General features: G+C 55.4%; 1 protein-coding gene across 3 annotated transcripts in view; it reads right to left on the reverse strand.

The window, feature by feature from the left end:
* Positions 1 to 22155, reverse strand: part of KLHL29 (kelch like family member 29) — a 311078-nt gene that overhangs the window by 2481 nt on the left and 286442 nt on the right. For 2 of the 3 annotated variants that reach the window (XM_019450763.2, XM_019450767.2), the window contains exons 6-13: positions 20779 to 20917; positions 11904 to 12106; positions 10922 to 11181; positions 8296 to 8494; positions 7970 to 8152; positions 7582 to 7762; positions 2290 to 2483; positions 1786 to 1930 (exon numbers count right to left, since the gene is read on the reverse strand). In XM_019450763.2, coding sequence (XP_019306308.1) covers positions 1786 to 1930; positions 2290 to 2483; positions 7582 to 7762; positions 7970 to 8152; positions 8296 to 8494; positions 10922 to 11181; positions 11904 to 12106; positions 20779 to 20917 — 1504 coding nt within the window. The remainder of the gene's footprint in view (positions 1 to 1785; positions 1931 to 2289; positions 2484 to 7581; positions 7763 to 7969; positions 8153 to 8295; positions 8495 to 10921; positions 11182 to 11903; positions 12107 to 20778; positions 20918 to 22155) is intronic. The other variant, XM_019450776.2, reaches the window with a different exon arrangement.

Consider the following 22155-nt stretch of genomic DNA (forward strand, 5'->3'; position numbering starts at 1 on the left):
AGGAGAACAGCCATGATTGTGTACGGCCCTCAAATCAGTTCGCCGAGTGTCTGCTGAGCAGCTTGTCTTGTCCACACAGAGACTTCGTACTGCTCAAATCAGGACGAGAACATGCGTCTGCATGATAGCAGACAGGATAATTAGGAGCTAAGCCATAGCTGAACATTGACTACTTGACTGAGAAGTTCGCCTTTGCCAAGGCGCTCATAGCCAGAGCTTCCTGCTATGATTGCCTAACGCGAGTGACCCACGCCCACCCACGGTGGGCTGCTGCCCACCCACGACCGCGAGGGCTGGTGCGCCCTCTGTAGGGTTGTTACCGCGGCAGCCTGGGCCAGCTTCCTGTAAGAGGCTATGCTGCCTTGGTGCTGTCGCCTCAGTCAGCTGTTCCCATTGTGAGAACACCGCATCCTGCTCCTGTCTGCACGTTCTACTGTCTTACTGTGTGGTTCAGCCACCCTGTCACATGTACAGCTGTGTCCGCATCCCCAGCCCTGCTTTCTCCCTCCTTTCAGCTGCTGGCCATGTGTTCTTGACTGTTCCCTGAAGCTGAACAGATACCCTTTCAAAGTCTCCACCTCTTTCTGAAGTTCTGAGCCTGGGACAGAACATGTCAGTCCAGACATCTTACCTGAAGTTTCCAGCCTTATCCCCTGTGGTTCCTTGCCACCTGGGCCCCTCACATTTCTCCCCTTTGTGGCCCATCTTTACCCTGCTTCTCTTGCAAGACCCAGGTTATAGCTCCTCACAGGCATTAAGTCTTTCTGTGCCCACTTTTGGTCTCAGATGAGGCACAGGCATCCTCCCCATAAGCCGTGCTCAAACTCCAGTTGTCTTTATTTCCGACAGTGTGGTCAGAGTGGCCTTCTGCACTGCCACCATTTGGAGAAAGGCTGTCGAATCTCCAAGCTAATAGGAACTTAGCAGTTATCTCGTCCAACCTCCTGTTTCATAAATAGGAGAACTTCCCTAGAGAGTGGAAGTCACTTGTCCAAGGTCATCTGACACATTAGTTGTCGGTTACAACTTTTCTAGCTTTGCTACACCAGCACTGAGGATTTGGTGATTACCTCTGCATGGGCACAAGATATCTTTGGGAAAGATCTGCTATGGAAATGTTGAAAATGGGGTTTCTGGGACCCCTTTTCATACCTTGTTCCTCTTAGCCCAGGAAAGGATGGGGCTATAAGATTAGGCTCTGCTGTCTCACTGCCCAAGTTAATTAATTTTTCTGGGCCATGGGACCAGGCAGATTGGGAACCAAGCACACTCTGACAGTGACCCCTCTCTTCCAGTGGGGGCTGGGCCATGTGGGTTTCTGCCCAGTCAGCTGTGCCTTGTACAGCTCCCTGGTTCAGAGCATTCCTTGAAAAGCCACTTGTCCCATGCAGGGAATCACACGGCTCTGGCCTGGCACCGCCTCCTGTCTGTGATGGATGTGCCAGGTGGTCCTGGGGGAGAGCTATCTTCACAGCACCCAGGAGGTGTGGCCTCGAGGGACATGGGGCTGGTGCCTGTAGGAAGCCCTCCATTTCTGGCTTTGAGATGGGTCAGCTGGAGCCACAGGGTTGGGTCTGTGGGCCATGGGCTGCCCTTGGGTGCTTCCCACTCTGCCCTGGCACTAACATCCATACCTGTGGTTGGAGGGGGCTGCCTCTCTGGGCCTGGGAATTGCTTTGGTCATCGAATGGCGGGCAATCGCTATTGTGCTCAAACCTCTCCCGTCGTCTCTCCCTCCCTGCCCTCCGCCTCCCCAACCCTAGCCGAGTTACTGCCGCCCCTCACCTGCAGAACTGGCGAGAGTGATTCATGTTTGGGCCTGCCTTAATGTTCCCTTTCTCAGGGTCGTAGATGGTGGTGGCTCTGGCATAAGCCCCGCCCAGGATGAAAACGAAGCCGTTGAGGGTGACGGCGGGAGCGTACTTGTTGTCTGTGAGAAGAGCAGGGCTGGCAGGTCAGGGCATCTCTTCTTGGCCTCTCCCTCCCCACCCTTTCCTTTGCCAGCAGGCCCTCCAGAGGAAGGGCTCTGGAAGGACTTCCAGTGTCGCTGGTTAACCCCAGGACAAGGCCCGGGGCCAGCAGGCATCTGGCACACGGACTAGCTCACCCTCTGTCCAGGTAGTGGGATCAGCAGCTACACCTGGGCTGGGGGTTTGCCTCCCCCTCCCAGCCCCCAGCCATGGGTCTGCAGCCTTAGCTTGACCTCTGGGCTTAAGATATTGAGACAAATAAAACAGTGAGGTGGGGATGCTGCACTGGCCCCAGACTGAGGAGAAAGCTGGTTCTTACCAATCATTGGGGACTCGATAAAGCTCCATGTGTTGGTCTGTGGAACGTAAGACTGTAGGACACCTGCGGCTCTGCCTGCCTCGTTCACACCACCAAACACGTAGATCTTGCCGCCACACACTGTGGCTGCTGCGGAGTGCACGGCCTTGGGCAGAGGGGCCACAGCCTCCCATTGATTGGTAATGGTATCGTACCTGTTGAGAGAGGAGAAAAAGAGCCCCGTGTCAAAGATGGGCCTTGCTCAGAGCAGGGGCGACAACCAAGGCAGTGGACATTGCCGGGGAGGGGCACCAGCATTTGCTTCCTGCCCTTGGCATCACTGGCAGAGCCTGAGATCACCTAGGTTCTGGCCCAAACTAGCCCTCTCAGCCTTCCTCCTGAACCCCAGTGGGCTCTTTCTTGCCTCTGTGCAGATTCTGGTCTCCATTCTTCTGCTCGCACAGAGCTCCCCAGCTTCTAGGCCCCTGTATCCCTTTCTATCCAGCTCATTCGTACCCTTTTGTCGGACGGTTTTGCACTGAGCATCTCCTGTGTACCCAGGCTCTGGGCTGGAAGCTGGGGAAGCAGTGGGCTGGACCAGGGAAGGATGAGAGGAGGTGGGAACAGGAGAGGTGACCTGACAGGGTTCAGTCATGAACTGATGTTGCCCTTAAGGAAGGTGGAGTCGCCTAGGATGACTCAGGGTCTCTGGCTTGGGAAGTCGGATGGAGGGGGTGCTACCCGGGGGACAGGGAATCGAGGTTGGGGAGTTTGGAGGAGAGTGATGATTTCTGTTTTATTCATGGGGAGTTTAAGGCATCTGTGGGTAACAGACCAGGGATGTGCAGTGGGCCATTGGATATACGGATCTGTGGCCTAGATGTGCAGCCGTGGGATCGCTGTTGGCACAGAGCTGGAAACTGAAGGGAGAGGAGCTTACAGGGGCTGCGTAGGCAAGAGTGAGACTGAGGAGCAGAGGGCACTCTGAGGAAATGCTGGCCTCTAAGAGGGGAGCTGAGGGGGTCCTCGGGGAAGTGGCGGCAGCACAGGGGGCACACAGCTCCACGGGTGGGGGATATGGCAGGAGGTCAAAGGAGTCCCAGACGGGTTCCCGGCACTCTCGTCAAGAGCTAGTTGTGAATCACGAAGTGAATGAGAGGGAGGCAGTAGACACGACGGGGAGACTTCTCTTGGATGAAACTTAGCTGGGAAAGGGGCAGAGAAGGTGGGACCTAAGAAGGCATGTGGAGCTAAGAGATGGCTTTTGTCGGTGGTATGCTGAGAAATGTTTAAAAACAAGCTTGCTATGGGAAAAGAGTCCTGATATGTAAGCACTTGCTGATTTCTGTGATGTAAATCCTCTCATCTTGGCTGATTTCAAGCTACCGATGGCTCATGGCTGAACGTGGCATTGGGAAGAGGACACTGCCAGTCAGAATATCCACCATATACCCATATACAGACACAGTGGACATATCACCTCCACAGCATAGACAGTGCAAAATATAGTTAAAAAAAAAAAAAAAGCAGTGATGAGTTTTGAGTATGGATTTCCTTTGTTTTTAGTGTAACTTATTTAGTTCTAAGTTTATATGATTTTATTTTTAATAACATCTGTAGCTAACAACTGGCTTGCAGAATTCCTATAAAGGTAGTAGTCACCTCTTGGGAGCCAGTATGAACGGGCTACGGCATACCACGGGTTTTGTTTTAATTTTAGGGGGAAGGGCTTACTTGTGTTTATGTGCCGACAGGAAGGAGGCCAAATGGATAAGAAAAAGATTAAATATATATGAAAGAGAGGGGAGGGCTGATCAAAGGAGGCTCCTGGTGGGGAGATGCAGGTAGGGTCCAGAGTGGAGAGGGAAGTGGTGTCCGTGTGGGCGGGAGAGAGGAAGGCAAGGATGGCGTGAGCATCAGCACATATGCAGAAGTGACGGCAGGGACACCAGAGAGTTGTTGATCGAGGGCTCCACCTTCTCTGTGAAGTAGGAGTCAGTGCCGGCAGGAGTATTGGAGTCTGTGGGCTCAGAGCCTTGATCGGGGAGGAGGAGACGAGAACCACACGCTCTTGAGAGAGAGAGAAACCGCTGACAGGACCCTCCAGCATGAAGGACCCAGTATTCGTTGGACGACTTCACTTTGTCATGGGGCCAATCTACTGGACGGTGGGATTTTCTCCACCAGTGTTCAGCCCCCGGGGGTAGGCGTGGAGAAGGGGACGAGTCAGGGCTGAACAGATCTGTGACACGTGTACTACAGGACAAAGTGGCAAAGTAAGAACATGGAGAAGTGATAGAGTGCGAGTACCGGACAAGGTAGGGACAAAAGTGACAGGAAGCAGCTGATGGGGAGAGATTGGGGATGGAGCAGATCAGCCAAGGAACTGGGGTATCTGAGGTCTTCCTGGACAGCTTGGATCTCAGTTCTCGGCGTCTCTGTTAATTGTTCCTAGAGGGCTGGTCTCACCAGCATTCACTCTGGACCTTCCACTTGGTGGCCCATCTACCGCTCACCACATGGCTCTTTCGCGTGTTCCGGACCCAAGGTGGGGCCTCCGCTGTGGGCTGGGTTTTTCCCAGCACAACTTTCCTGGGAAGCACACAGGGCCCACTTTTTCCCAGCAGCCTCCCTGGGACACGGGCCATAACACGGTCACAGCTTAGTGATCCAGAAGATGGCCTCTCTTAGCCAGTGCTCCTGGCTCTGAGACAGGGATGAGGGGACAGGGATGGGACGTCCAGCTCCGTGCCTGGGAAGACTCCGGGTTTGAGAAGTGGCTGAAGTACCTTACAGGGCAGCAGGCGCTGATTCAGTTAAGCCCCAGTCGAAGATCTGTGGCTTAATAGGCAATGCAGTAAGTGTCTTTTTGGACAGTGTCAGAAGTTCAGATATCTGTTTTTTAAGCCAATATGGCAGAGATCCAAAGAGCTCCTGCAGAAGAGCTGGGTGACAGTGGAAGATTATGTGGCTGTCTTCAGGCTTTCGGTATAATGGCACATTCCGCCAAATGCGAATTTCCCGAGAGTTTGTTATTCCAGGTGGCTGATTGCCAAGCCACAAGCCCTCCGTCAGCTCAATCTGTCAGCTTCCTGCTTGAGAAGGATATGCTAATGACATGCAAATGACCCTGTGGAGTGAGGCACTCTGCTATCATTTATCCGGTAACCACAGCTAGTGCGATATATTGCTATGAAGTATTAGACCCAGTTATTTATATAATGATATAATACAGGTTTGTCTATGGCACTGTTGTTTTAATCTATAATTATATAATCTTGCTCTATTCCTGTAATACAGTAATGTAATATAATTATAATGTACCATATATCTCATTCATTATCAATATAAGAGCAATTTGTACCATTAGCGCTTTCTGGGGAACAAAGCACCCTCGTGTCTGTCCCCATTACCCTGACCTTCTTGTCACCCTGAATTCTCATCGCCACCATGTGGCACAGAAATTCCTTGCCCAAAGGGGCTCCAGCTACGTTCCGTTCCTCGGGAAGCAGTGCGCGTCTCCTCTGCCTGTGTCCTCCACCCCATTGGTATGCATACCACCCAGAGGTCTACCAGAGGGCTGAGGAAGGGCTCCGGGCACCCTGTTGTCCTGGGGGGCTCCCCATCTCCTAAAGTTCCCGGGGTGGTTTGCTCACACTGTGCTCGAGCGGGCAGGTATTTCACAGTGGAACGAAGGCCCAGCCCCCAGGGAAGGCCAGTACAGGCTGCTTCCAGGCCTTGGAGAATTGCTCTTGAGCCCAGGGGGAGCGGAGCCTGTCCCCCCCTCTTCGTGCATTTGATCCTTGAACAAATCCCTGTATTTATCAACAAGTATAAGTTTGCAAAATGAGTAATCAGCATCTTAGGAGATTAAAAATAGCTGACAAAAGCAAGACAGGATGACAGGTCTAGCTCAGTTTACTCCTACATAGAAAATGTCTCCTTTTTCATGTGTTTATTATTGGATGACAAACGGTTGGGAGCTGGTGCTTCTGGAAGGCTTGGGACGTGATGGCCGTGCAGTGGGTCCCACTGAAGGCTGTCAGCATCAGGGGTGACCCGGGTTCAACAGCAGTATTAATATCCTCATAACCACACAGGGATTCCCTATTATCTCCAAATCAATATGACAATTAGATGTTGTTACTGAGCCATCTCTGGCTCCACTTGGGGGAGTTAAAAGCCCACAGTGAATATCCAGAGCTCGTCTCACTCTGAAACTATCTTTGCTGTAACATTTGTCAAGTGTCCAATTAGCCACTGAGGGAAAAAATACAAATTGAGGGGTACGTGAGGGTCCACAGGCAGAAAGCTGCCGCACGGGAAGATGTGCATTCTGTGACAGCTGATGACGTGGGCCAAGGGTGGTGGGCAAGCACGTGGGAAGGATGTGGAAAAAGAGCTCTGGGGACCGGAGCTGTGACCTCCTGGGCCGGTCCTTGGGGAGGAGCTCAGTCTGACTTGTGGCTCTCTGGGCACTAGTTTCTCACAGGGCAGGACTGCACTGAGGCCTCCTCTGTTTGCTGCTGACTCATGAGCCTTCCTGAACTCTTTCTGTGGCTTCTCCCCACAGTGTCCGTCCTCTGCAAGGATGGGCTCCAGCTCAAAGGAAAAGATGGTCTTTGCACCCTGCGAAGTGCCCACCTCCAGCCTATGCCCCTTCTGCCTCCTCCGGATCCCTACACTACGCGTGGCCAGTTTTAAATGGGCCTCCATGAGGAAGCCAGCCTGGGATTTCCAGCAGAGGGCAGGTTTACACGCATGGCTCTCCGGCCCATTACTTTGTATTCTAGAGAATTCCAGACGGTTGGCCAGACCTGCATGCAGTGACTGTTCCCCGTGTGGCAAGCAGGTTTCCTGGGATGTGTGGGAAAGAGGGAGGAAGGGGCTCCCTGGTGTGGTACCTCCCGCTCGGCAGGGACCTGGAGTCACAGCCACTGATGTGGCACACATTTGGGCCATTGCTTGCAGCTTTGCCCCATGTCTCAGCGCCGCTCTGGGCTGGGACTTCCAGTGCCAGTGCGCCTCCTAGCTGCCCGGTCAGGCCAGCCGCGCCCATCCTGTGCCTTTGCACCACTATGCCTCCAGCTTGTCTGACCCCTGAACGGGACAAGAGTGCCCCATCTCAGCGGCTGGGCCAGCCGTCATCATTCCTGCTTCCCTCTCACCACCCTCGGTCCTCTCCCTTTGCCGTGTTTGAAGAGCCTGGGACTATCACCCTCTAAATGTCCCGTCTCCAGTCGGCCTCGGCCAGGTTGGTGCTGGGGTGGAGGAGCAAAGTGATTTTAGCTTTCGTGACTGTGGCCTCATTACCTCTCCACGTGGTCCACGTTGCCCGCCACGCCAAGTCCCCCGAGGGTGTAAATCTTCCCATCGTAGACAAGGCTGTTGTGCCGGCAGCGGGGGACCGTCATTCTGGAGACGAGGTTCCAGTTATCGAGCAGGGACATGTAGCACCAGACATCGGCCAGCGTCACCCCTGATTCCATCCCACCTGTGAGCAGTACGGGAGGTCCAGAGAGCGAGCAGGGAGTGAGGCGGGGCCCACGGCCAGGCAGGCCCGGCCCCCGGGGCAGGAAGAGAAGACTTCACCTGCAAAGTAGAGGCTTCCGGGCCTCGGCTTTCCTTAGCCCTGGTGTGGGGAGGGGAACCCTTAGGAAGTCCCTGCCTGGTCCCCAAGCCAGCCCTGGGGGGGCCTCACCTGAGAGGTAGATGTTGTCCCCGGCACTCACTACGCTGAAGAACTCTCGGTCATAGAAGGGCAGTGAGGCGAGGGGGTACCACTTGTTGTTCTGTGGGTTCCAGCAGGTGACGGCCACCAGTGAGCGCTGGGTCATCCCCACCATCTGACGGCCCCCAACCAAGACGATGACCTCAGCCACACCTGCAGGGATACAGATGCACGGCCTTCGGACACATCCCCACGCTGTTAGCCTCTGCGCCTGGTGCCTCTGGAGGGGACCACCCAGAGTGGGGCTGACCCTATGGCACCTGCATTTGGGGAGTTTGGGGCATGTCCCTCGGTACCTGCGGAGAGGCGGGGCCGGGTTCGGGGTGTCTGCATCTCCTGGCGGGCGTGGGGCAGCATGTGGTAGCGTTTGGCCTCGTTGACCAGGTCCCGACACGCTTCTGACGACTTGATCAGCTCCTCGTTGTCAACCACGTTGAGCAGATAGCTGGGGTGGATGAAGGGGAGGCGGACCACGGCCAGGAGCTCTGCGGCATACTGCAGGGTGGGGGAGACACGGGATCGACCGAGGTTACACGGACGGAGCCACCCCTGCCGAGTTGGACTGGGAAGACAGGAAGGAGGGGTGTGGTACTGTACAGGGGGCACTCCAGTGTGTATTTGGCTTGAGAGTGTAGACACTGCTCAGCCCAGCCTAGACGGTGAGAGCGGGGGCTCCCACCAGCCAGAGGAGAGGAACGGGGGAGGTGGATGTGCCACGGCTGACCCTGGGGCGAACCGTCCGTCTGCCTCTTCGGCACCTCGTTCCTGCCTCCGCCCAGCTCACGGGCGTCTGCTTCACCCCAGGCTGCAGGGGGGCTGAAACCAGCATCCTGATCCCTGGTGAGGCGCACATGGGGCAGGAAGTCAAAAACAGGTGCGGCGGCCCGGGAAGGCTGACGGTGACCGTGAAGCTTGCCAGTCACCCCCGTCAGAACCTGCATCTCCCCAGTGCCAACAAACCCCTTCAATGGCACCTGGCCCCTGGCCCCTCTCACCTGCATTGAAGGCTTTTCGTGGACTGACTCAAATCCCTCTTGCCTGGCAAACCTTTTGCTCACTGCTCAGCTTTAGTTTCATCCAACAAATCATTGGTGACCCTCCTTATTGGGGGTGCAAAGCCCAGGAAGACCCAGTGTCTGACTTTCAGGTGTACACAGTAAAATGGGGGGGGGGGGAGGATCCATTACATAAAAGGCACTAGTGGGGCTCCAGGGAGGAGTACAGTTAGGGGGTCTGGGAGTGCGGGAGTGGATGACGCCTGAGCTGGGTATGGAAGGATCGCAGATTTCTGCAGGCCTCAGGCAGAGAGGAGGGAGGACGCCAAAAGCAAACACAGAGGCATGGGAACGGTGGGGAGATCGGCGCACGTGGGGAATTCTCTGGAGCTTATTCTTGTCAGGTGCAAACGGTCTTTGTTGCGGCGGGTGTGGTGGCCAGGGGAGAGGGGACTGGAGAAGTTAGTGGAGGCCAGAGCCTGACCACCCCTATGCTTCCCTTGCCAAGGCCCGAGTGGTGTTTCCTGCAGAGTCGATGACGAGCTCACAGGGGTTTAAACAAAGAAATTAAACGATCCAACGTGTCCTTTAGGAAGACCGCTCGATCAGGTGGCAGGGTCAGAATGAGTTTGGAGTGGGGAAGACTGAAGCAGGGCAATCGCGTGGGAGACGACTGCAGTGATGCTGGTGAGATTTGGGTCCTGAATGGGGAGAGAAAGTCGGTCCTCTCCTGAGGGAGTGAGGAGACGAAGCGACAGCAGTGTGTGGCCCAATGGATGTGGAACGTGTGGGAGGTATCCAGCCTTCTGTTTTGGGTAATGGGTGGAATGGAAGGAAGCAACACAAGAAGGTGTGTAGCTTTGGGGGTTTACGAATTAGAGGGGCTTGAGGGACATTGGCCACAGGTGTGCAGTAGACACTCGGAGGTCTGGGCTGGAGACAGATTTGGGGGTCTTAGTGCATTGGGCAGTCTCTATTATAGCTGCCCAACCTGACGGCCTTCTCCAGAAATGAATCTTGCCCCCTCCCCATCCGACCAGAGCACGCCCTTCCCCTGGGCTCAGGGGCTGGGCCAGGGTGGAGGGCCCCGTGCTACCGATGCCAGCGCCTGGCCCACCCCTCCCTCCCTTGTGTCGCTTCCCGCTCCACACGCAATGAAGTTCCCTTGTCTTCTATCACTCAGCTGCCTCAGGGTGTTGTGGGCCCTGGCCTCCTGTGCTGCTTTCCAGGTGGACTCTGAGCTCTCCTGAGAACTACCTGTGTCCATACGAATTCCTGGGGGTGGGGGGTGCTCAGATGTGAGAACCATGGCAGTCCCATTCTGAGCAAGGCCTGCAGCACGTGCTTTCTGGCCCAAAGATCCTGTTGGGTTGTGATCGAATTCTGATTCCGGGGATCCTGGAATCCTTCCGGGGACCCTGCCCTCCTCTCCTTCTGCCCTGGACCCTGGCTCCGATTTCCCCAGCTGTCCCCTCCAAGGGACTTCCCTCCTGTGATGCGTGCAGTGGTTTCCCATCTCCGGCGTGGTTTCTGTTTGGTCCAGGTGCCCTCCACCCTCTCCATAACCGGAGCATTGGGGGAGGGGTCTCCTCCTGCCCGGTCTGAGCTCACAGGGGCCCTGGGGCACCAACCTCGCCCTGTAGGGCCCTGCAGCCGCTCGTTGGCTTGAGTCTCCTTCAGGTGGGACACAGCCCTTCCAACCCTCTGGCAGCTGACCCCTCATCTCTCATCCCTCCCTTTGCTTCTCTGCTGCCCACAGTGGCAGTCCCAGCCTCCCCCTGCCCGGGCCTCGGGGCTCCCGTACACCCCGCGGATGGTCTGACCAGGCCGTCCTGCCTCTTCCACCTTCCTGCACCCTGGCTCCAGACGCCGTCCCTGCACTATGTCCCTGACACAGGGAGAAGGGGTGGGTGGGGTGGGGGACTACCTGTGCACGGGCCACGGGGTCCTTCTTGATCCACTTGATGACGGTCTCATATACTAGTTCCTCGGCCTTCGTGTTGAGGCTGTCATTGGAGATGTAGGCGATGAAGTCGTCCTTGGAGATGCTGAGGATCTCCTCCTGGGCCGCCACCTCAGGGAAGATCTGCAGCGCGAAGGCCTTGGCCATGTGGTAGAGCTCGCTGCACTGCATGGCCTCAGCCATGGCCAGGACCCCCAGGCAGTTGCTGGCCGTCAGCTGCTTCTCTGGGGGCAAGAGCACAGGACCACTGACCACAGGGCCCTGGAAGGGTGGCCCTCCGTTCCTATCGCCTGACACTCTGGATCCCTCTCCAAGTCCATGTCCTTGTGACCTGCCTTTAGCAGCCAGGGTCCCCACAAGACCATTTCCGGTATCCCTGGAGCTGTGGGTGTACCTTCCGGGTTTTCCTCTGCCCTGTCACATGCTTCCTGTCCTGGGACCTCCCTCTGCTCCCGCAGGTCCCAGCAGAAGGACGGAGAGCGTGAGGTATGGAGTGTCAGTACCGGGCTTGGAGGCATCCTCACTGCCTGTGAGCCTTAGAGCTTGGGCCTGGGCTGGGGGCAAGGGCCACGCTGAGGCTTCCAGTGTCTTCTATAACTGTGACAGGCTCCCATTTTAGAATCACACCAGCAGTAACACCACTCATATGCCCACCCGCCACTTCCCATGGGCCTCAGCCTCACCCAACCTGGCCTCTAGACCAGGCATCAGTCTGGCAGGCTCTCCCGAGATCTGGCTATCGGCGATTCTAGCCTGGACGCGTCCAGGTCTGTGCCAGGGGGTGCAGTTATCTGAATTTTCATCTTCAAGCTGCCTTGTGAAACCCAGCTCCACCCTGAGGTGGACACACAGACTTTCCCTCTGAATCCTCACTGCTTACAAATTTTTTGCCCACCCGTGCTATTCCCTCCAGGCGACCCATGCTCTCCCCACCCCCCAGGCTCACCGAGAAAGGACACACAGACTTTGCAGAAGGTGTGGAACTGGAACTTGCTGGCGGCCTCCAGCAGCGTCTTGGCATTGGCCGAGTCGATGACCAGGGAGCCCGTGTAGACAAACTCCAGGAGCAGTTCAAGGACATCGGCCTGCAGGTTGGACAGGACGAGCTCCAGCTTCTCCCGGCCACACTGGCTGCCGTCTTGCACCGACCTAGGCACAGAGACCAGGGTGTTCTTACCTGCCACCCCGCGGCCACAGCGCCGCCTCCTCACAGGGCTAGATCTCCCTGCACGCCTCGGTCACGCCCTTCATTTTAGGACTCAAGGGACACGGCAATGACACGCCTGAACCTAACGACCTTACACGGGATCTGAAAGAGAAGAGTCTGACCAAAGACGCCCAAAAGAACAGAAAACCCTGCTTATCACTACTTGGCATGTCCATGCAAAAAAAGATGCAAATCAAAAAGCATGAGCTGTGGATGGGGACGAGGACCAGGACTGGCCTCAAAGGGAAACAATACGATTCCGCCCCACTGCCGGCTCCGGCTCCGGGCGGGTCCGGGGCCCGGCCGCCTCCAGTGGGAGAGCCCCTGGTGTGACTGAGGCCCCCAACCGGCCGTGAACACAGCCGATCCTGAGCCGTCCCTCGATCGCCCCAAGCCGTCCCGGAACCCTGACTCCAACCCCACCTATTTCCAAAAACATATTGTTTCCTTTTTTAGGCATGGAAAGGAAGCCCTTCATGACATTGCTTTGAAACTGAGGACGAGACAAGATAGACGGACAGAATGGTTAGAGCTGGGGGGGGAGGGGAAGGGGAACAACCAAGGACTTCCGCCACAGACAGCCAGCAGCCATGACCTGGGACCTGGCCCGGGGCGGGGCCCTCCTGCCACATGGAACACGGGGTCAGAGGTCAGAGTGGCCTGCGTGTAGAGTGTGCGTCGGGCTTGTGAACTGGGGGGAGCAGGGGAGGGACACAAATATATAAATATGTTTATATCTGGTGTCTACAGAAATACAAAACCATTGCAAAGGCTCCTAAGGCCTGGCAGCCGCGCCCTAAAGCTGCACCTGGAAGGAAACAGATAAGATGAGGCAAAAATAACAGCGCCACAGAAGTGACCAGGAGGAAAGACACCCAGAGCGTTAAGAGTCAGGAGGCAGGTTTTTCAGAGATGATTGGCTTGGTGCCCCACCACGGCCACTCTGACCGGTCCTGCTTCCTGCACGGAGCCTGGTCCTGCCCGAGGCCGGGTTCTGCCACGTGGCTGGGAAATGACCTCTGTGTTCCCCCCCAGTCCTGAGGAGGCTGGGGTGAGACTCTTGTGACTGGTCCCTTGGGTGCCCCCGTGGCTGGCAGCCAGGGAGTGGAGGCGTCCGGAAGTAAGCAGGCTAGCCCCAGAGGGAGGCTGACTCCTGTGTGGGCAGGGAGCTAGAGGACCTGCGTGCCCCCGCCCCGTCACTGACAGGCCGCCACCTTGCCTCTCTGGCCCTCAGGCTCCTCTTCTGCAAAACAAGAGGGTTGAACTGGATGGCATCTGAAGTCCCATGGAAAGTTTATGTGACAGAGGCTGGAAAACACCTTCCCCGCAAGACTCTGAAATGCGACCACGAGAGCCACATTCTCTCCAGTTAGGCCTGGCCACCAAGCGCTTTTAAAATACCGATACGATGGGGCAGGGAACAGATGTAGCTGTGATCCTGCCACCCTTCCCAGGGTGCCACGCTGGGCCCTCCCCATGGAATGGCTCATCTGATGGAGGCCTGCGGAGCCCTGCCTCCAGGCCTGGAGGGAAAGCTGACAGGGAACGGTGCTGGCAGAGACTCTTCTCAAACCCAGAGACATACACAGTGTGTGTGACTTTTCAAGTGACTTAACACACCGAGTCCTCTGCTGTCGGGATAGATTTTCATGCTTGGGTAACTTTGTTCAGTATAAAACTAGTTCATTATGTGATCACTTGAAACCACAGAAATCTAACACCCCAGGCCTCAGGGGCCATCTGGTCAACCTCTTACTCGGTCTTTGCTGCCTCTGCCTTCATTCCTACATGCCACTGCCTGGCCGTTCCTCCTCACACCTTTCATGCTCTGCAGAGGTCCTGCTGGGCCACAGACAGGGCAGGGCTTATGGGGCCAAAGTCGGGCTGCTCACATTCTCCCAAGGTCCCCAGCCACTGCTGCGCCCACCTCAGGCCAGCCCTCCTGTCCACCCAGGAGACAAGCTCCAGTTCAGTGAAGAGCTGGGGTGGACTTCAGCTGTGTACACACACACACACACACACACACACACTGAAGTCCATGTGACATGTGACCCTGAGAACCCTCAGCATCACCCTGTGGGGAGGGGTGTTGGGCAGGTGGAACATCAGGGGAGTCCACGGCCCTGAGTGATGAGTCCGATGGGACATGCATGGCTGTGCTTCTGAGAGATGCTTGTCCCACCCAGATTCTGAGCCAGGGAGAGGGTCCTGGGGACAGAGTGGTGCCCACATGGCCAAGGAGTACAGGGACAATGTGAGGAGGCACATGGGGTGTTGACCATGGCAGGTGCCGTCCAGGGTTGGCAAGAACCACTGTCCCTATAATGCATGGCTATAGCTGTTCCTTCAGGCCCCCTTTGAGGCCCCCTGTGGAAAGCAGGGGGCTGCTGGGCAAAGGATATTTGGGGAATGGCTGGAGGCTTTGTTGGCTGGCTGAGCTCAAGATCTATAGGAGGTGAGGCCCCAGGCAGTGAGGCCTTATGTAGCTCATCTGCACATACATGTTCATTGTCCACATGGGTGTTCATGGGGCCAAGGGAAGCCGGTGGTCACTTTCCATTGCTGACCATCAGACTGTCTTGGGACTAGACCTCAGTGATCCCTAGGCCTCTTCCCTATAAGTAAGGATCCCCTGGGAGGCATTGCTTCTTTTGGGTGGCCATTGGTCACCAGTAGGAAGCTGTGTCCTCCACAGATGGCCATTCTGTCCCTGTCCTAAGCTGGCTCTTGGGGTCCAAGCCTCCTGCTCCACTCAGCCACATGGAGTACTGAAAGCTGCTGGGTAGTCTGGGTCATGACGTGGCCTTGGAAGGAGATGGGGCAGGGCAGGAATGAGCAGTGGTAGCCTTGTCAGGTTGGGCCATGAACCTAACACTGGGGGTGGGAGTGTGGGGCAGGTTGGTGTTGCCCCGTCCACACAGGACCCATGGGTTCTGCCAGAAGACCCAAACTCCCTGGGCTCACCTTCTCCTCAGGTATGGGACACACCCTCTGCTTGGCAGGCCTGGATCTGTGGACATGCCAGGAATGCCTCATCCCAAATATGAGATGGTTTGAGATCCCACCATCAGCAATTTGCTCTCCTGGATAAGAACTGCCCTCCCTAGATTTTAGGGCACTCCTTTGTTACTCCTCACACACCTCAGTGATCATATGCTTTCATTTTGCAACTTAGATCTAGAATGGGAGGGACACATGGGGCAGTGGTGGGTGGGGGATGTCATGGAGCAGGTGGTGACTGAGGATGGCATCCTGACTGCTCAGGAGGATGACCCCGCTCCTCCAATGTGATTTCCATCCCACTGCATGCATAGGAGCTCAGGCATGTTCCTGCTCCAGAGCACAGACACGGCATACTCTAGTCTCACTGGGTGAGCCCTGGCCCACCCATGGTGATTTGGCGATGGGTCTGACTTAAATTTTTCTGCTGGGCTTCGAGATCTGTGAATCTCTCGTCTTATTATGTGGTCTTCTGGCCACACCTCTCTGTTCTGCCAGGAAAGGGGGCAGACTGCCACCCACAAATGCCCAACCCCACAGGGAAGGAGGGGAAAGGGAGCATATGGCCTGACTACTGTGTTAAAGTCTGTTGGGCTCCCCTACATTTGGACTCTATGCCACTCAGTTAGGTAGATCCCTTTAGCTTCCCCTGGTGAGAAAGATGGAGAAGCCCAGAGCCTATACATGGGGCTTGTGAAAAGCACCTTGGACAAATCAATGTCACCATCTGTTTTTATTTAATATGAAAAGAGAATATAGTTCGAATGAGTCATTGGCTCCAACAGACTTTTTGAGATGAGGGTTTCAGCTAGAAGGCAGAATGCCAGGTCTCTGTCCTATTTGGTATGTTGAGGGGGCAAGTTTCTCTGGGGCTTGACATTTTCTCCCACACCCAGGCTTGTGGTCGTGTTCAGAAGTACTGGCAGGGAGGGCATTCCCTCTGCTATCTCTAAGGACAGCCCCCTGTCCTCTGTGATGGGGCCCACAGCCTACCTGGCAAAGGGGTGCAGCCAATGCCTCTCATGGCACAAGTGGACCCTGAGGGCTCCTTGGCTTCTGGGGATAAGTGAAGGGACTTCTTTGTAGGCTCCCCCAAAAGTCCAGGGCAGACCCAGGTCTTGCTCAGCAGGGTTGAGAAGCGACTCTGGACTTGGGAGATTGCAACCACGGAACCCCACTAGCTCTAGTCGGCTCAAAGTCCCTGAAACCTGGGGCTCAGCCCACTCAGTCCTGCTGGGGTCCCCCACCAGCCTGGGTGCAGGAGAGGTGTGGTGGTCACGCAGCAGTCTATCCCTCACATTATCCAAAGGCAAAGCCGCAGCTCCCCTTCCTGCCGTGTTTTCACCCCTGATTGTCGCAGGGACTCAGATGGGGCAACAAAGGGATGGCGAGTCAGGCCCGGGGATCTCAGCACAAGCTTTGCTCCGAGCTTCCCTATGGCCTCCCGGAGTCTCCTCCGGTGCTCCTCACTCCAGAGGATACGGCCTCCTCTTGGATGAGGGCAAGTGTCTGCAACTTAGGTACCTGTTTTAGGTGGGGATTATGTCTTCTCTTGGGCAGATCTGATGTCCAGTTTACAAGTGTTTCTAGCACACACACACGTACACACATGCGCGCGCACACACACACACACACACACACAGGCTCTCCATCCTTTTTCCTTGTCCATCTGACTACATGGTCAACCCTAAGTTTCACTTTCTTTCCTTATAGACTTCATGCACAAATAAAGACTACATTTTTGTTCTTCTCCAGGTTAGCGAACGGGTGGTAAAAGCATGAGCTTTGGAGTCAGGCCTTGATACCAATCCCGGACCTGCTTGCTTACTTAAAATTCTCTGGGCCTCAATTTCTTCATCTGTAAAATGGGGATACTAATGGCACCTGCTTCTCAGGGTTAGTGGGAGGATTTTCAGGATGACATTAGACATTTCTACAAGTCTCCTTCTGGGCTGGGTCTTGTCCTCGTCAGAGGAAAAAGGAGTTTGAAATCCAATCAGGGAAGACTAGTGGAAAGAAGCCGTTGCAGCCACACTAAAGGTACGTGCACATGTGAGGAAAGAACACGTGGACAAAGGTGGGGAGTCGGCCTGGGGCCTGGAGAACGGGGGCTCCGGGCAGGACATCTGCCCGGCCCCGGGGCTCACGGGCAGCTGAGCTGGTCAGGAGAGGACACTGAGATCCTGCTCTCCCGCTCACTGATTGTTATCCTTATGAAACACAGATCTGACCGTGGCCCCTCCGGGCTTCCTGCAAAGCCTTGCGAGCCGGCTCCACCTCCGGCACCGGCCTCACTCTCTCCCTCCTCTGCCAGCAGTGGCTCTGTCCTACTCACCAGCCCGGCCAATTCCCTTCTTTGTTTAAAACCCACACCAGATGCCACCACTCCCTGGGGGCTGTCCCTGAACACCTCTTCTACCACAGTTAGGTGCTTTGCCTGTGAGCCGCTAAACCCCATTTGTGTGCTCAGTCTGCTCTCCTGTTCACACTTCTTTACAGGCTCCCCCTGGCAGGCTGTGGGCCTCCTCGAGGCAGAGACTCATCTCATCTAGCGTTTCCGGCCAGACCTGGCACCCAGGAAGGGCTCCTGCTTGTTAGCTGAGCGAAAAGTACCAAATGACTTGGTTTCCCTAAGGTCTGTCCTGTGGCCCCGGGTGAGGTTGTCCACACCGGGGTCGAGGCTGGGGGCTGGGATGGTGTCCTTGCTGGGGCTGGAGTGGTGAACACATTACTGGCCCCAGGACGGAGGTGGAAAGGAGTCCAGCCTGAGCCTCTGGGTCTGCGGGTCCTGGGACAGCCACCCGCCCTTGACAGTGCTCACTGAGACCCTCATAAAGGTAAGGACCAGGATACCATGTTCCACAAACAGACTGTGCCCACTCCCTCTGTTTCTGTAGTGCAGACGCCCGAGAGGGAAGCCCCTGCTTCGGGCTCAGTGGGCAGGGCCCCATTTCTCTCGCTGAGCCGTCCTGGCTGATATACACCAAGTCTCCAGGGTCACAGACTGAAATGGCCTGGTGACGTCAACCGTCCCCTGACCGCGAGAGTGTGAGCTTCTCCAGAATTTTACAAGGCCAGAAAGGAAATCATCTTTCCGTAGCGAGTCCACTTTCCTCCCCACAAGAGGACTCTTTGCAGCCATGGGCAGAAATGGTGATGTGCACCAAGGTCAAGTTGAGGGAAGTAAAAGGTTGAAATGGCTGCAAATTAGCATTGTGACCTTCAACCACAGGGGGTCTCTGGGCTTGGCTTCGGCCTTCCCTCCTCCCTGAGTGCCCTCCTGTATGCCGAAGGAGTCTCCCCGGGCCTCAACCTGTCTGGATTCAGACCCTGCGATGTGGCTGCCTACCAGATGTGTCTACTTGGAGATCCTTCAGCTGCTTAATTCATCACTCCCTCAGCTCTGCCATGACATTTGTCCATGGACCCACCTTCCACCCTGTGATCTCACCATTCTCACGTCCTAGGGCTTGCACACGGGAAGCCTTTGCAGGCCCGGCCATGCCCATCCCCTTACCGCCACCTTGGGATGTCAGAGCTGGAAGGAAACCTGGATGTCATTTGAACCAACCTCCTGTTTTACAGATGAGAAATCTCGAGGCCTGAGAGAGAGGACGTGACTTGCCTGGGGTCATAGGACAAGTGGCAGAGTCAGGTGTACAACCCAGGTCTCCTAGCTCCCAGCGGGGTGCCCTCTCCCTTCCAGTGACTGCCTCTTGGCTCTAGCACCCATCAGTTCCGCTTAGGGTCACCGAGGCACATCCCAAGTTCTTTCATCTTCAGGTGAGCATCCCCTGCTCCTGATGACCCCCACATCCTCAGACCAAGCCCAGGGCCCTAGCCCCAGGGGTCAGGGCTTGCCTGCCTATCTCACCCCAGCTCACACCCATCTCTGCGAAGGCTATATTCCCCTCCACACTGCTCATGACAGTCTCTGTCCCAGCTTTTCATTTCAGGAACCCATCCCCTGTCTGGAGCATTCTAGAACATTCTAGAACATTCCTTGTATTCCAGACCATTCCAAGCAACCCACCCCTTGCCTGGAATGTTCTTCCTCTTTCTTTTTGGCCTAAGAAGGCTTCACTACTTTGGGTTCCCACCTAGTGGTGTCCTCTTCTCTGCTGTGTACAAGTTTGGCTTTGCATGTAAGGTCTCTGAAGACACTCAAATGGCTCTTGTGCTCCTCTTGCCTGCATCATTCTAGCCCAGGGCTGGGCCATCGCTTAGTACCAACCTGCCCCTGCATCCTGCCCGCTCTGTGCTCTCCAGCTGGTCTGTAGCAGGGACCAAGGCCCTAGGATGCTGGTCACTGCCAGTACCAGAATTTGCCAAGAATGGCAGCACAAAGACCTCCCTTGGCCTGAAGAAGCCACTGAACGTGCCCCTTTACCCCAGAGCTCATGCCCCTGACCCCTGTGCTTGGATAGCGAGAACCCAAGCACCGGGGGCGGGAGACCCAAGCTGTCCATGAGACTGGAAGTCACAAAGAGCCTGCCCCGTCCTGCATGGCTGGGGCCAGTGTGGCTGGGCGGGGCTTGCACGCCGGGCAGCTCAGCTCTAAGTGAAAGGACACAACAGATTGGAAAGGAGGTGCCAGCCAGTGTGCCATCCTGAAACAAAACACAGTCACTCTGGGGTTAGTTGGCAAGTCCAAACACAGCATTGGGAAGCAAGCAGAGGTCCTGTCCTCTCACTCTGAGCCCAGTCCCGGCTCAGCGTCCGCCCCGGAGAGGCTGCAAGGCAAAATGAGCAGCGGCATTAATCTGCTGATGGGTGAGAGAGACAGGAGCGTTACCCTGGGCCGGCCCCCTCGGCTGCTCTCCCTCACTAAGGAGCTAGAAGGTGGCCCCTGACTCGTTTGCGAGGGTATGAAGCAGACAAATTAAAAAAATCAACAAAATGGAAGAAAAAAAAAAAAGATGCTCATGCACCATTAAAACTCATTCAGGTAGAAAGAGCCGGGGCAGAGGGCAGAGGGCAGAGGGCAGGGGAGCAAAGGCTGAGAGAGACCGTGTTTAGGACACACGTGGTCTGTGCTCAGACAACGCCGGTTTAGGCTCAGTGTACAAGTATCAAGGCATGCAGCGTGAATGAGGATTTGGCTACAAGTCTCTTCTCCCCGACTCGAGCTGTGGAAAACGGCACCTTGTGCTCCTCAGCGGGGGACGGTCTGGTCGATGTGCTTTCCTGGCGTTAAGTTCACTATCGACAGCAGTGATGACGGTGCCTGGGACCCCGTGCTCGACCAGTGGGGACAGTGTGCAGTGGTCCCTTAAAGTGGAGCCTACGTGGAGTCTACAGTCCTCCTAATCTCAGGGAGGGCTTGTGAGCCACTGAGAACTCGGGATCCTCGGGGCAGGGCCGGGGTGTCGTCTACTGCTGACAGTGGCCCCCGGTGACCAGCAAAGCTGCGTGGGGCAGGCCGGGGGCAGTGGCTGCTCTGAGGCTGTGTGTGAGAGGGCACTCGGGAGGAGGGGGAGGAGGGGGAGAGATGGCTACTGGCTCTGTGACAGGGAGTCACGCTTCAGGAACCTGCAAGAGAGGGGAGGAGAAAAGCGACACAAAAGCGTCCTACAAAGGAACAGACCCGACCACAGCTGGAAGGAAGGCAAACCTTTGAATCAGGTCCTTGAAATACAAGCTGCAGGAAGCTAGAACATTTTGGTGGACTTCAAACTCTCTGCCTTCAACAACAATTTTCAGGTCTGTAAACGCTTTCGCTCTGCGCTGCTGGTTCAATTCCTTCAACATTTCTGCAGAACAGAGAAGACAGACAGGGCCAGGTTCCCATTAAGAGTTTTTTTTTTTTTAATTAAAATTTTTTCTTTCAAGAAGTAGAGAAATAGGAAAATACTTGATACTGTTTCTTGGCAAGACTGGCTCAACACTGACAGTCAAAAGAAGTCACAAACGATGCGTAAACAAGCAGCAATTGGGAGGGGCTACATAACCAAAGGAACAACAACTTTCAAAAGCAAAGGAAAAAAAAAGGAAAGAAAACAAAGAAATAAATAAAAACAAACCGAAACAATACAATACAGAAAAAAAAAAATCAAACCCAGAAATTGAAAGGCTGGGGGAAAAGATTCCCATACTGACAATTGGAAACAGAGAATACATTATCACAGACAACTAAAAACTGTTATAAAACTACAGAACGAGTTCTCCAAATGCCAATGAGTGCTGATGTATCTGATACCAAGTAAAGCATGGCATTGTGATGTAAGATGGGCTGGATATGGTTCAAAGGAATAAAAACCACAAAACCTGCAAAAACAGCATCCTTTATGTTAAACGCTCAAGTCAAGGCATGGGGTGAGCTTCTTAGAGAGGGGCCCCAAGAAGGGAGGGGTGGAATGGGGGCCTGGAGAGCACTTCCTTCCATTGCACACTTCCGGAACTGTTGGGGAAGGCCGGCAAGAGGTAGGACCTGTGTGCGCCTCCTCCCGTTTCCTGGGCTGTTCTCTCAGGGTGCCCACCCTCAGCTGGGGCTTCGGCGTGGGGGAGCCTGGCTTACAGCCCCAGCAGGTCCCAAAGTGGCCTCTGGGGCCTTCCCACCCTGATGCACACCTACCTTTGCCTGGTGTCTTGGCCACCTGGGGTTGGTTCAGAGAGTGTCCCGGGCCTGTGGGCTCCAAACCTGGGGATGTCTCCTAGACCCACCTCAAGGCTCAGCAGGGTAAGGAAGAGAGCCCGATGGCTACCCTGATTAGTTTAGAGAAACTCTTTCCCTTGCAAAAGTTAGGGCCTTCAGACGATCAACACTCCCACTGGCCTTGCCTTGCCTGCCTGCCCCCTGGACCCTCTAGCTGCTGGTTGCTGGACATCAGAGGCCCAGATTCTTGGGCCAGAATGACATAGACTGTTGTCAGGAAGGGTTATGTTCTTTGGCAGATGAATACAAGAGGGTGGTCTGCAGAACTGAGCCCTGATTCCAAGTCCCCTACCATCACCCTGAGCCCTCCAGGTCTATGCTGCACCCTGGCTGGTG

This window comes from Panthera pardus, unplaced genomic scaffold (genome assembly GCF_024362965.1).
Source record: "Panthera pardus isolate Hobbes unplaced genomic scaffold, ASM2436296v1 HiC_scaffold_26, whole genome shotgun sequence".
Lineage (NCBI taxonomy): Eukaryota > Metazoa > Chordata > Mammalia > Carnivora > Felidae > Panthera > Panthera pardus.